General features: G+C 38.0%; 1 protein-coding gene across 1 annotated transcript; it reads right to left on the reverse strand.

Moving 5' to 3' along the window:
- LOC138308896 (serine-rich adhesin for platelets-like) lies at window positions 1-12,377 on the reverse strand. Its single transcript, XM_069249945.1, has 2 exons — window positions 12,254-12,377; window positions 1-9,931 (listed from the first exon to the last, which is right to left on the reverse strand). The coding sequence occupies exon 2, from the start codon at window positions 9,905-9,907 to the stop codon at window positions 3,239-3,241; it is 6,669 nt and encodes a 2,222-aa protein (XP_069106046.1). The 5' UTR covers window positions 9,908-9,931; window positions 12,254-12,377; the 3' UTR covers window positions 1-3,238.
- Between the last annotated feature and the right edge of the window lie 142 nt (window positions 12,378-12,519).

The following is a 12,519-nucleotide window of genomic DNA, read 5'->3' on the forward strand; positions in this document are numbered from 1 at the left end:
AAAAATCACACAAAATGTGTGGCATGACATTGAAAAAATTCCAGGCTCTCAAATGCATACAATGGTAAAACAGTGTATATAACAGCTTTGGGCTCAATATCATATGGACCCAATAATACATACAATGAGGCCTGGGTCATTCTTATCTAGCAAGAGTTACTTCCCTTCGTTTCACTCTGTCTAATGAAATAATGATCAGCATCTATTGTAAAATAGACTAATAAATGTAATGAAATATACCCGAGTACACTTTTCACCTGGCAACTATCGTATTCGATCCATGTCCCTATTAGCGCCCTCACCCTTTTGATTCCTCAATTTCAATTGCCAATGAGAAAAACTATCAAAACTGTATAGGTTTGTACTTTGTTTTGGGAATAATTTCGTCTTAGTAAGCATCTTTTCATTTTTTCATTTTTCCAAAGGCCCTGGGCGCTTATTGGGTTGAATACAGTATCCTACAAGAGTTTCAAAAACAGAGGTGGAGGACTAGCTACTAGTGGACATGTGTTAGGACATATTAAATACTCGGTCACAAAATCTAAACATATATTCATATAAACATGGCAACAATTAAACATAATTCACATTATGGCATACTCATGATAAGTTGTATGATTAAGAACACTGCGAGTAGCACTAACCGAGAATTAGATCCAGTTTATCAGAATTACTTCCCTTTTTTTCACTCTGCCAGTACAATCACAACATCTTGGAGTGCTTTCCATAAATTTTCTGAATTTACCAGGTATCTTCCAAATATTACCGGAAATTTCTTCAAGGGGATCAAATTGTCCACCAGTACCGACAGAATGATACAAGGGGCCATAACTCTGATAGATCAGAAAGCACTAACTACCGATAAAACCTCTTTAACACACATATATACTGTAAACCGGCTTTCCTTTTGCATGCCACATTTACAGTGCAAATTTCATGATGCCCGTAAATTTGTGAATGTTTATCTCTGCCAATTAAACATCACTCATCCCAATTTGTATCCTTGATACTCCAGACAACATATATCCAAATCTCAGCTATCTCATAGTATATAACTAAAGCAGTTCAGGAGACTAATGTAATTCGATTCTGAGGTGTACATCAAAGGAATTGAGTAACGATACACTGTGGATGACAATGTTGCATTGAGGTTTGGTGAAACTCTCTGTAATCTTCAAAAGAAGTCCCTACAGGCATGTGATTGACCTATTTTCCTCCTGAACTGCCTCCATTTTTACTATGAGATAGTCCAGGGGTGGATATAATGTCAGTGATAGAAACCCCTGGAGTATCGAGGTGGACCAATAGGGATTGTCATTAAAGTTTAAATCTGTGAACGATAATCTTTGCAAACTTCTATTGAAATGGATTTACAGTATAAACATACATGTACCAGGCTTCATTATATTTTTGTATATACAAATGTACATTAACCAATAACATGGCTTGTAGCTATATAGGCTGCTACTGTGAGTAGGGGTAATTTTGTTTTCAGTCTGATGTTGGATAGTGAACCGGATTTGGAAATATATGCTAGCTATAGATTTACAAATCTGTCATGAATATTATTCGATATCAGAAAAGAATATTTTAAATATGAGAAAAAAAGTACTAAGAAACTATAAATTTCAATTCAAGATATTTCTTTTTGGAAAGATGAATTTTCATTCATCAGGTTTTTTTCAATGAATAAAAAAAAAGTTGAAAATATGAGTATATAATAACTTGTGACATTCTAATTATGCAATCTCAATCATATCACTTTGTATTATATCACATTCTATCATTGCCACATCAGATAAATACATATGTAATGAAAATCTGAACTACCAACCGGGTATATATGTATAATGTATTTTTCTGTGCTAGAAAAATAAATTAAGATATGGGATTATTTTAATTTGACTAGAAAATCTGTTTCACAGGAGACATCCAACAGTATCGACTGAAGACTAAAACTATGAAAACCATGACAATTTATCTATTTGATTTCTTTTGTAAATTGATCAAATGCTTGCTCTGTGCAAAATATTTTGTGTAACCTTAGGTCCTATGAAGCATCTTTTTATTTTTCAATTTAAACCGCCTTAAATACTTATACAGTAATTAAAATAAGACCAATGTTGTCCCAAGAGATCTGCAATTCACAACATTGAGGGCCTAATTTTCATTGGTTCAACAAAATAACAACACCAATTTTCTATGCAGAGAAAAATACCTGATTTCTAATTATAATTTTTCTCTCATGATGTGAAAATGTAATATCAATAACTACCTTCTCACTTGATTCAAAAGCAGGTAATTAACTGAAACTGGATTTATACCAAAAAAGCTGAATAAAGTTATATAAAAAAAAAGAAGATTTTTTTTATACATCCAGTTTCATTTCATGAATTGAAACAATGTGAATAAAACATTCATTAAAAAAATTACACCAGAATCATGCATGATCAGGTGTTTTTTTCGGTTTCTTTTGTGAAAAAACCCCAAAACAAATCAATAAAAATATCAGTACTGTAAACAGCGTAAAAATTACTACCATATTTAAGATGCTCCACTGCTGATTGATGACTAATCACTTAAACAATAATTACTAATATAGATGTAATGTATGTCTAATTAACTCAAAAAATTATATAAAATAATTGACTTTGCTTTAGCTGGATGCACAGTCAGTACTTCACTCCATATAGGACATTTATATAGGCTAGTGCCACGGAATTTTTTCGGGACACAAGTAATTATTTTCAATATTTTCATTTTGAAGTATAATAAGAAGCTCAAACTTTTCAATATTGGTAATGCATGGTGTAAAGTAAGCAACTTTTGCAAATGAAGAAAAATGCTTATTGTCCACTCATGTTTTAGATAAAGAAAAAATACTAATCATCAGCGGTGTAGCATCGTTAAATAACTACAATAACGAACACAAAATGACCGAAAGGTCAACTTTTAACTGACTGAGTATATGCCCTAAGACTAATTATTTTCACATACTGTAAACCACTTAAATTATATGTTTTCAATATGATTTAATTTTGAGCCAAGTTTAATAACTTTTTGAAAGCGAATTATTATGTGGTTTAGACTAGCTCATATGCTTCTATTTTATCTAATCAAGAGCTGAAGACATTTTTAATGGAATTAACTTTCATGCATATGATTCATCAACTTAAAATACGAAAAATTTAACAACAAACAAAATCAAGGTGGTTCACAGTATTGTTGGAATTTCAAATCACTTTTCAGCACAAGCTTCTTCAGAAACCATTAGCTTTGTTGAGGAGTTGTCTCCCTTTGAATCGTAAGACTCAACAACACATTTCTCTGATTCCACTGGTACCTGGGAGTCAACCTCTGCATTATCTTTCGCAATTTTTACAGAATTGTCTTCAGCTGTAGATGTTCCTTGGTCCATATCACTTGACTTAATTTCAGATGAGGAATGGTCATCATGTTCTAAACAAGATGGAATTTCAGCTGTACATGATACTTTGGTGATAGATTCAACTGGACTATCCTTATCACATGAGGAATTGTCTGGAAGATCTGATGAAGTATTTTCATCGTTTGATGAACTTTTGTCGACATCTGATGAACTGTCCACCACAGTTGGTGAAATTTCTTTCACACTTGTTGATTCATCCTTAAGATCTGAAGAACTAGAAGGAATGCCTTCCACATTTGATGAAGTGTCTATCTTGTCTGAGGTATCTTCATCATCTAATGAAGTATCCTCAACATTTGATGAAGTGTCTTTATTTTCTGATGGTTCTTTATCATTTGATGATTCCTCAAGATTGGATGAAATATTTTTATTTTCTGAAAGATCTTTATCATTTGATGAAGTTTCCTCAAGATTTGTTGAAGTGTCTTTATTTTCTGATGTAGCTTTATCGTTTGATGAACTTTCCTCGTGATTTGATGAAGTGTCTTTATTTTTTGCAATATCTTCATCATGTGATGAAGTTTTCTTGGTACATGTGGAAGTTTCCACAGATGAAGTTTCTGTAACATTTGATAAATTATCCTTTAAACCTGATTCATTTTCTAAGACGATTGATGATGTGTCTTTACCCAACAATGATGTATCTTTTACACTTGCCTTACTAACAGATTCAGTTTCATCACTGGAAGAAATTTTCTCTCCACCTTGTAATTTCTTTGTTTCCTTAGCCTGTTCTTCTATTGCAGTATCTAAGACAGTTTCCGATTTATTGTTTTTATCCAATGTTTTGGTTTGTGGATTTGCCTCCTCTGACATCAAAGTACTTGTAGCGCTGGCAGACACACCAACCTGACCTTCAGTTTGCGATCCTAAACTCCCAGATCGCTGAGTCTTCTTCACCAATGGCAATGATCTTCGACCCTTTCCTCTTTGCCGAACAAATTTGAAAGCTCTAGCTTCTTCGAGTGCTGCCATCATTGTCTCTAAATTTGGAGCTACTTTAGCACTTGGAGGAGAACAAACCATCTCCGTGTCAGAATTCTCAAAATCCGACACACTAGGAATATCCCACATGTCAGAAAGTGTTTCACCACCATCTTCCTGCGGGTTCGAACATGTTCCATCCAAGCTGGTTGATCGCTTCATCTCGTATTTCTTTTTGATGGGGACCACAAGTGACTCTGCCTGATATGAAGCCACATCCTCTTCATTAGTATTGCCTTCTAAACTGTTACTCCTGTTACGTTTACGGGACTTTTTTGTATCAGTTGTCTCCCCCATACTTGTGTCTATCTTTGAAGGGTTTGTATCCAAGCTATTGCTCCGTTTCCGTTTCCTTGTCCTTCTCAACTCCTCCGTCTTCATCTGTAGGCTGGCAGTGGCATCTGTATCTGGCTGATCATTTGTCTCATCGCTATGAGCCAAAACATCACCCTCAATATTAATGCTATCTAGTTTCTGAGATTTTCTTGTTCTTATTGTAATCGCTTTATTTGACTGGTTACCTGCTCGCGTTGTTACAGAAGTACTAGTTGACAATTCCTTCTTTGCGTCTCCTTTTTTAGATTTTCCTTGTGGATGCGACACCTTCATTTGCTTTGTGTCTCCTTCTGATTCCATACTCTCAGAATCTGTAGCTTTTCTTTGACTTCTGGACCGTAATGAAGGACCTGTTGTTTTTGATTTGATAGTGTTTATTTTCTTCTGACTCCTAACCTTAGAGGCTTCTTTATTCAAGTCAATAATAAGAGTGCTTGCTGTGCAATTTCTTGCTTTTGTGCCATGCGATCGGATCAGATGTGTATTGCATTCTGATTTGTTGTAACTTGAAAACTTACAGAGTTTGCATTTATAGCGCCTCCAGCCAAGATGCCGAACGACATGTCGGCGTAGATTCGAGAGGCAGCTAAATCCTAAACCGCATTGCAAACATTTCATTTCTTTTTCATCGCTGAGGTATGCTATCCGACTCAAGTCCAGACATCTGGTCTGGACTGACTCCTGTGACATTCCGATGTTTTTTGGATCTGTGACGTACATTTGAGTTCTTGACGCCCTCATACGGTCTGATACTCTTGTAGCATGACCTGACACAGAGCCTGATGGAGCTTTAGAAGATGATGGAGTTGAACTACTATTGTATGTCATCATAGCATATGCCTTACTACGGACTTCCTCTGAAGGCTTACCAGGTTTCTTTTCCATCCAGATCTCTTCTACTAGCTTAACTTCTGGCTCCGGACTCGATGTCATAAAATCAGAATTTACATCATCTGAACTTGAAACAGAACTCCTATCAGATTCTTCAGATGTTGCTGTTTTCAAAAATTTCGGAATTTGTGGTGTGAATTGTGTAGAGCCTTTTGGTGCGTTCCTCCTACGCGTGTGTGGGCTGACACGAAGTCCCAGAAAACTCCGGTTTTCGGGTGGTATAGATGAAAGTATCATATTGCCAACTTGGATTTCACTTGGTTCTGACATATCCTCCAATCCTTTATTGTCACTCATTTTCTGTGCTTTCATACATCTTGCAGCAGATAGTCGTTTAGAACGAACTGCTGATTCACCATCAACTTCATCAACTGTCTTTGTAGGGGAATCAGATTCACCTTCCTTTCCAGCCGACATTTTTTCACGAATCCTTGCACTACGTTTTTGATTCTCCAAACCTTCTTTTGTGGCGATATCCGAGTTGTCTCCCCCCGGGTGTTCTTTTTCAGCTGTTGTATCGAGTTCATTGCTCCTTGTTAGAGACGAACGTGTTTCCCTTAAACTAAGTGATTGATCGGTCGCATCTCTCGATGTTTGCAACCCTGTACTAGAGTTTTTATTCTGAGAGCTGCGCTGTTTATCGAGGGAACTGCTGGTCTTGGTGTCCTGTTTACTCAACCCTCTGGTAGACACTCTGAGTAAATGTCCGTCCTCACCTCCTGAAGATTTTCTATCACGAGTTACAGGCTTATTTCCACCAGATCTATTACATATATCTCCACTATATGTTTTGTCTGTAGTATTCTGTTTAACCGTTCCAGGCTCAGAGACTTTATTTTCCTGTTTGTCATTGGATTTCATACCCGCACTTGTACGACTACTTTTTCTGATGGATGGACAGTTCAGAATTTCTTCATTTTTTTGCCCTGATTCTGATTCACCTTTTGAGAGTGTCTCTGATTTACTATCACATTCAGACTCCACCTTGTCGTTTCTATCTGAAAGCCTTGTACTTATTCTTGAAGAAATTTTATCCTTTGAAGATTCACGAGCTGAAATCCTATCCTTTGAAGATTCACGAGCTGAAACCTTATCCTTAGAATTATCTCTATTTGTGCCTTGACCAGACACATTCCTACTTCTTGCACGGGACGAACTCCTCACACTTTCTGCACTGCTATCTCTTTCCCTTGTATCTTTCCTCACTGGAGACTTTTGTGTGTCCTTTGACTCCCGCGATCCACTCCGAACAGTTGGAGTCCGAGAGGAGGATGCTGACCTTGTACTAATCCTTGAGGAACTATCAATATTACTTTCCCTACTACTGTCCCGACTGACCATATCCGATGGGGAATTCTGTCTCTTAGAAGATGCTTTCATTTTGTCCTGTACTCCATCCCTAGTAACCTGAACAGATCTTGTACTTGACCTTGACCTTCTAGCTTCTTTTAAAACTTCTCGACTATTATCAATACCACTTTCTGCGTTGGTTTCCATATCTTCTTCAAAACAATCTCTACTTGTTACTTTTTCACTTGAACTGTCCCGTTTGTCTTTCTGTCCGTGTTCAGATCCCTGTGATGGAGAAGGAGAAGCGTGCCTCTCTTTACTGGGCGACATAGATGGAGTTGTCTTTCCACTTCCTGTTGATCCCGTTTCAGATCGATCTTGAGATTTATTCGTCTTTCTTTCCTGCACATTATCAAATTCTAATGCAGCCTTTATCCCATCTCTTTTTTGAAAAGTCGGGCTGTTGGCTTCTGATCCAGTCTTACTCTGAGGTGACCGATCAGGTCGTACTTGAGACTCGCGCCGTTTGTCAAAAAAGCGGGTTCTCATGTACAAAGTTTCTTTCTCTAAAGCCTTGGCAGAATGCCTTGTTGCAACATGCTGTTTTGGTGAAACACCAGGTGAGCTACTGTCTGACCTCTTACTTGGAGAGGACATTGGAGATTTCTGCTCCATGGATTTTTCTTTTTGACCAGAAGACTTTGAAAATTCAGATCCGTCCTTTGAGTCATCTTCATTGTCGTTTTCATTAACTTCATTGTCATGATTAGTGTTTTTCTCGACACTCTTACCATCTTCCGTTGGACTATTTTCATCTTGCTTCTTTGTTTGTCCACCGACATTGACCTTTGACCTTGTTCTCGACCTTCCACGTCTTTCAATGCTTTCCAAAGTATCATTAACATTGGAAGTCACAAAGTCAATGTTAGTTTCTGTAACCTTTGACCTTGTCGATGGTCTATTTAGAGCTAATTCCGATGTTCTGTTTGAATATGAATCTCTATTTGATTCTGACCTTGACCTTCCAGACTCTGACCTTGACCTTCCAGACTCTGACTTTGAACTTCCCGTCGATCTTGAGTTTGTTGATGGTTTTTCGAGGTTTGAAGCTACAACCCATTTACACTGACTAACGTGTTCGTCGTAGTTGGACTTTTTCCAGAATGCCCGTTTACATCCATCACATTTATGTAACTTTAACTCCGAGACGTCACTGCCTACAACAGATCGAGGTGCAAAACCAGTCTGTACAATATTTGGTGTATGCTTAATACACGATTTTCCTTGTTTTGACCCCTCTGAACTTTGATCTGGTGACACCTGAGGTTTGGGGTCTAACTGTTCTTTCTGCCCGGTTGACTCTTGCTCTAACTCTGCAGTGTCATAGGCCATAGATTTTAGTTTATCTCTCATTTTATCGATCTTCTCCTTGGTCAGGTTATGATTGTTCTGTAAATGTCTCGTAAGGCCCCAGAAGTAGCTGAACTTTTTATCACACATTGAACAGGGGAAGAGTATCTTTCGGCCTGAGTGAATGGAATGCATGTGTTGTAGGAGACCTTTACGACTAGAATAGTTGATGGAGCAAAGCAAGCATCTTGACAAGGCCAGATCACAATGGCCTAGCAACCCAAGCTCAGACAACTCAGAGTACTGGTGAGATCCAAGCTGGCTTTTAACTGGTCTTAACTGAACAAACTTCTTGTTCTTCTGCTCCATTTGCTTCTGCTTACTTAACACATTAGTGTTTTCAGAAATTTTGCTGGACGATTCTTCATTTACAACTTTCGGAGCATCGGGATTCTTTCTCTTACTGCATCTCACTGAGACATTTTGTTGTGTAAAAATGTCCTTATCTCGAGTGTCTGTGCTTTTCCTGTTCTGATTTATCACAGATTCTGTAAGATTTTCAGGTGAATTCTTCCCACTATTTGTCCTTTCGTTGATAATTTGAGAAGAAATAATGGCCTTCTGGGCCTCTGATATTGTGCCATCTTTCGTAACAGTTAAAAAGGCTGCGTTTCTGTTGGTCGGAATGGGAGTCATGACAACATGGGAAGTTTCTTTAGCCCTTCTTTCTCTTTCCATTTTCTCTGCAGTCTTTGAATAGAAATTATATTCTGATGATTTTCCTTTAAACTTCCCAGTCAGAAGCTGTTTAAGTGTTGAAGTATCTCCATCACTGCTATCATCATCACCATTCCTTTCATCCTGACCTTGACCCTTATTTCCCTGACCTTGACTTAGATTTCTTTGACCTTCATTCTGGCTCTGTTGATCTTGACCAAAGTTTCTCTGACCTTGATTCTGGGTCTGCTGACCTTGACCTTGTTTTCCTTGACCATGATTCAGATGACCTTGACCCTGATATCCCTGACCTCGATCTCTACTCTGCTGACCTTTAACCTGACTTCTCTGACCTTGACTCTGCCTCTCTGTGGATTGAAAAGCTGTCTTTGACCTCGATAACTGAGAGGATGAAAATACACTTGACAGAACAGACTTTGCATGATTTACAGATCCTGCGGGGGTTGATCTAGCTGTTGATGAATTTGTTACAGATACTGAGGATGATGCTGTTGTTACTGGAGACACTGAGGCAGATGTCTGTCCAGATGTCTGTCCAGATGTCTGTCCAGATGAAATGTCGGTCGGTTCAACAACCACGACAGATTCTTCTTGAGTACTTGAGGGAAATTGTGTTGTTTCAAACTCAGCAGTGCAATATATTCTTTTGTGAGCAACAAAGTTTGGGATACTCCGGAAGAGATTACGACACACTCGACATTCGACGATGAAGTCACACTCATTGTACATTAGATTGCGGACCTCCGGAGTACCATAATGGACACAGTTCAGTATCTCTTGAATCATCCGATGGCCCGCCTCTATCGCCATAGAGATGACAGAAAAGTCTATCTTTGAAATGCTATCTTCTTCGTCACTCGAGTCAGACATCTTGATAATTTGGGTTCTTTACACCTGAAATATATAAAAGAGGTTATCATTTAATAAATAACTCAGTTTTGGGATTCATGTGTAAAGGTTATATTCCTAACACACTAATTACAATATACTCAGCGCTCCAAATAATTTTTAAGGGGTCGCGGGTGGGTAATTGTACTCACACTTTTGAAGGAGAGGGGTACAACTCTGACTTCTGCCTGAGCCCAAAACATAACAGAGTTTTTTTGATAAAAGTTATGTGGTTATAGTATTAAATTATCAATGATAAGCTAGCAATTATGCAAATATCTATCTGAAATCAGAGCACAGTTGATGCAGACACTTGAAAATGACTGGAATTCATCTGATTTTACTAAATATCTTGTGATTTTATTTCTGGATGTACATGCATATACTAATTGGGTTGAGTAATATAAATCCTTTTGTAGGGATAATTTGAACACATTCATACAATATTGAGGGCTAATTGACAGATTTTCAATGGATATTTTACTGATACTGTGGTTTATTAATATATATTTTTAAAAAACATTGACAGAGTGAGACAAGCCTTTTGTGATATTTCCTTTGAAAGTCAAGGGTGACCAGAATCATATGAACATGAAGCCATTGCTCTAATGATTCTTCAATAAGACAAAATATCAGAATAATTAGAAGCAGTTTGTGTAGAATGTAATAAGGACGCCTAACAACTCTGCCCTCGTGACCCAGAGATGGGGGTCTGATTGCAGAATTTTGGGAGGCCCAACGACTTGTACATAATGAGCCAGAGATGGAGGTCTGATTGTAGAATTTTGGGACGCCCAACGACTTGTATTTCGTGACCCAGAGACGGATGTATGATGGTAGAATGTTTGGACACATAACGAGAATGTTGAGACACCTTATGACTTGTACATCATAACCCAGAGATGGAGGTCTGATGGTAGAATGTTCAGACACCTAACAACTCGAACATCATGACTCAGAGATGGAATTCTGATGGTAGAATGTTGGGACACCTTACGACTTGTACATCATAACTTAGAGATGGGGATCTGAAGGTAGAATGTTCTGACACCTTTCGATTTGGACATCGTGACCCAAAGTCGGAGGTCTAATGGTAGAATGTTGGGACACCTTTCGATTTGGACATCGTGACCCAGAAACGGAGGTCTAATGGTGGAATGTTGGGACACCTTTCGATTTGGACATCGTGACCCAGAAACGGAGGTCTAATGGAAGAATATTGGAAAGGGAGGACTATGTCCCATGCATCAAGGATTACCGGTATTCTATGGGGAGGGAGGACTATGTATTCCCCAGGTATTCAGAAAAATTTTCTAGTGAGAACCATTTCCTGAATACTGATGAACATTCCCTAGCTAGGAGAGAGAGGATTTTTTCCCAGGTATAGAGGATTATTTCCGAAGAGAGGGAGAACAATTCCCAGGCATCAAGGTTTATTCCCTGGCGAGGAAGGACTATTTCCCGGGTATAAATGACTATTCCACAGCTAGAAGATATAGAGAAATAGTTATTTTTTCAAGGAGGGAGAACTATATTCCGCTGGAGTGGGTTATCAACTATTCCCTCGGTATTAAGGATTATTCCTGTTTGGGGTGGGGGAGGGGGACTAGGATATTTTCTGGTGAGGGAGGACTAGTTGCATCCCAGCAAATGTCATTGTGACCAAAAGGTGGCTACATGTATACTTGTCAGACTCCTTAACCACAAAAAAACCTCACTGCTCAATGTGCTGGAAAGAGCTTCCTTGATCCCTAAACTAGATGAGCTAATGGAAAGTTCTTACCTTATTATGTATTTTACACTTTTAGTACTGTACAGTAGTGTATTTTTAGTTTACTGATGATCAGTTATATATACATATTAATTACATGCATCAAAACCATTATTTTTAAAATTAGCATCAATTTTTAGCAAATCGATGACTTGCAAAGAGTTTGGCACGAAACGTATGGGTATTGACAACATAAATACTGCAACGGAACAGGTGCGCGTTCATAATAATTAATTTCTGCACGTGCAGATCTAGATCTTAATACTGGATACATGGGCGACAACTTGACGGAATACGATCAAAATTAATAAGCAATATTTTTGCTAAGGTCACAACTACATTTTCGAACAATAGTGGTTTGGTAATAAAGAAGCTAGTAAGCTTCGAAATCAAAGTTGGAATCTATCGATATTGGCACTGGCAGGGATAACTCGGACCAGGATGGATGTGCCAGCACAATTCAGACGAGGGAATTTTAGTATTTAACACATTTAAACGGCAATAACACATTGTGATTGGAAATAAATAGATACATAAATGCATAAAGCACGAATTACCATTAAAATATTGGTGTGTTGATGCATTGAATAGTCAATATTAGACTTTTTGTTGTTTTCCAAGGCGTGCTCCCTCGTCTGTGAGAACTTGATCCTATGACGAATTGCAAAGGATTGTGGGAAGTTTCACATCCGGCGAGAAACCGTGGCGATCCGAACGAAAAAAAGGTAAACAGACATCGGTGTTTTACTATTTCACCATGTTTAAAAAATAAGGTGTTTATAATATAGGCACGTATAGTACCACCAACACAAGAATCTAAAAT

The sequence above is a fragment of the Argopecten irradians genome, chromosome 15 (assembly GCF_041381155.1).
Source record: "Argopecten irradians isolate NY chromosome 15, Ai_NY, whole genome shotgun sequence".
Lineage (NCBI taxonomy): Eukaryota > Metazoa > Mollusca > Bivalvia > Pectinida > Pectinidae > Argopecten > Argopecten irradians.

Bases quoted from the DNA above. Each gene is read 5' to 3' on its own strand.
- LOC138308896 (XM_069249945.1), bottom strand. From the start codon at position 9,907: ATGTCTGACTCGAGTGACGAAGAAGATAGCATTTCAAAGATAGACTTT.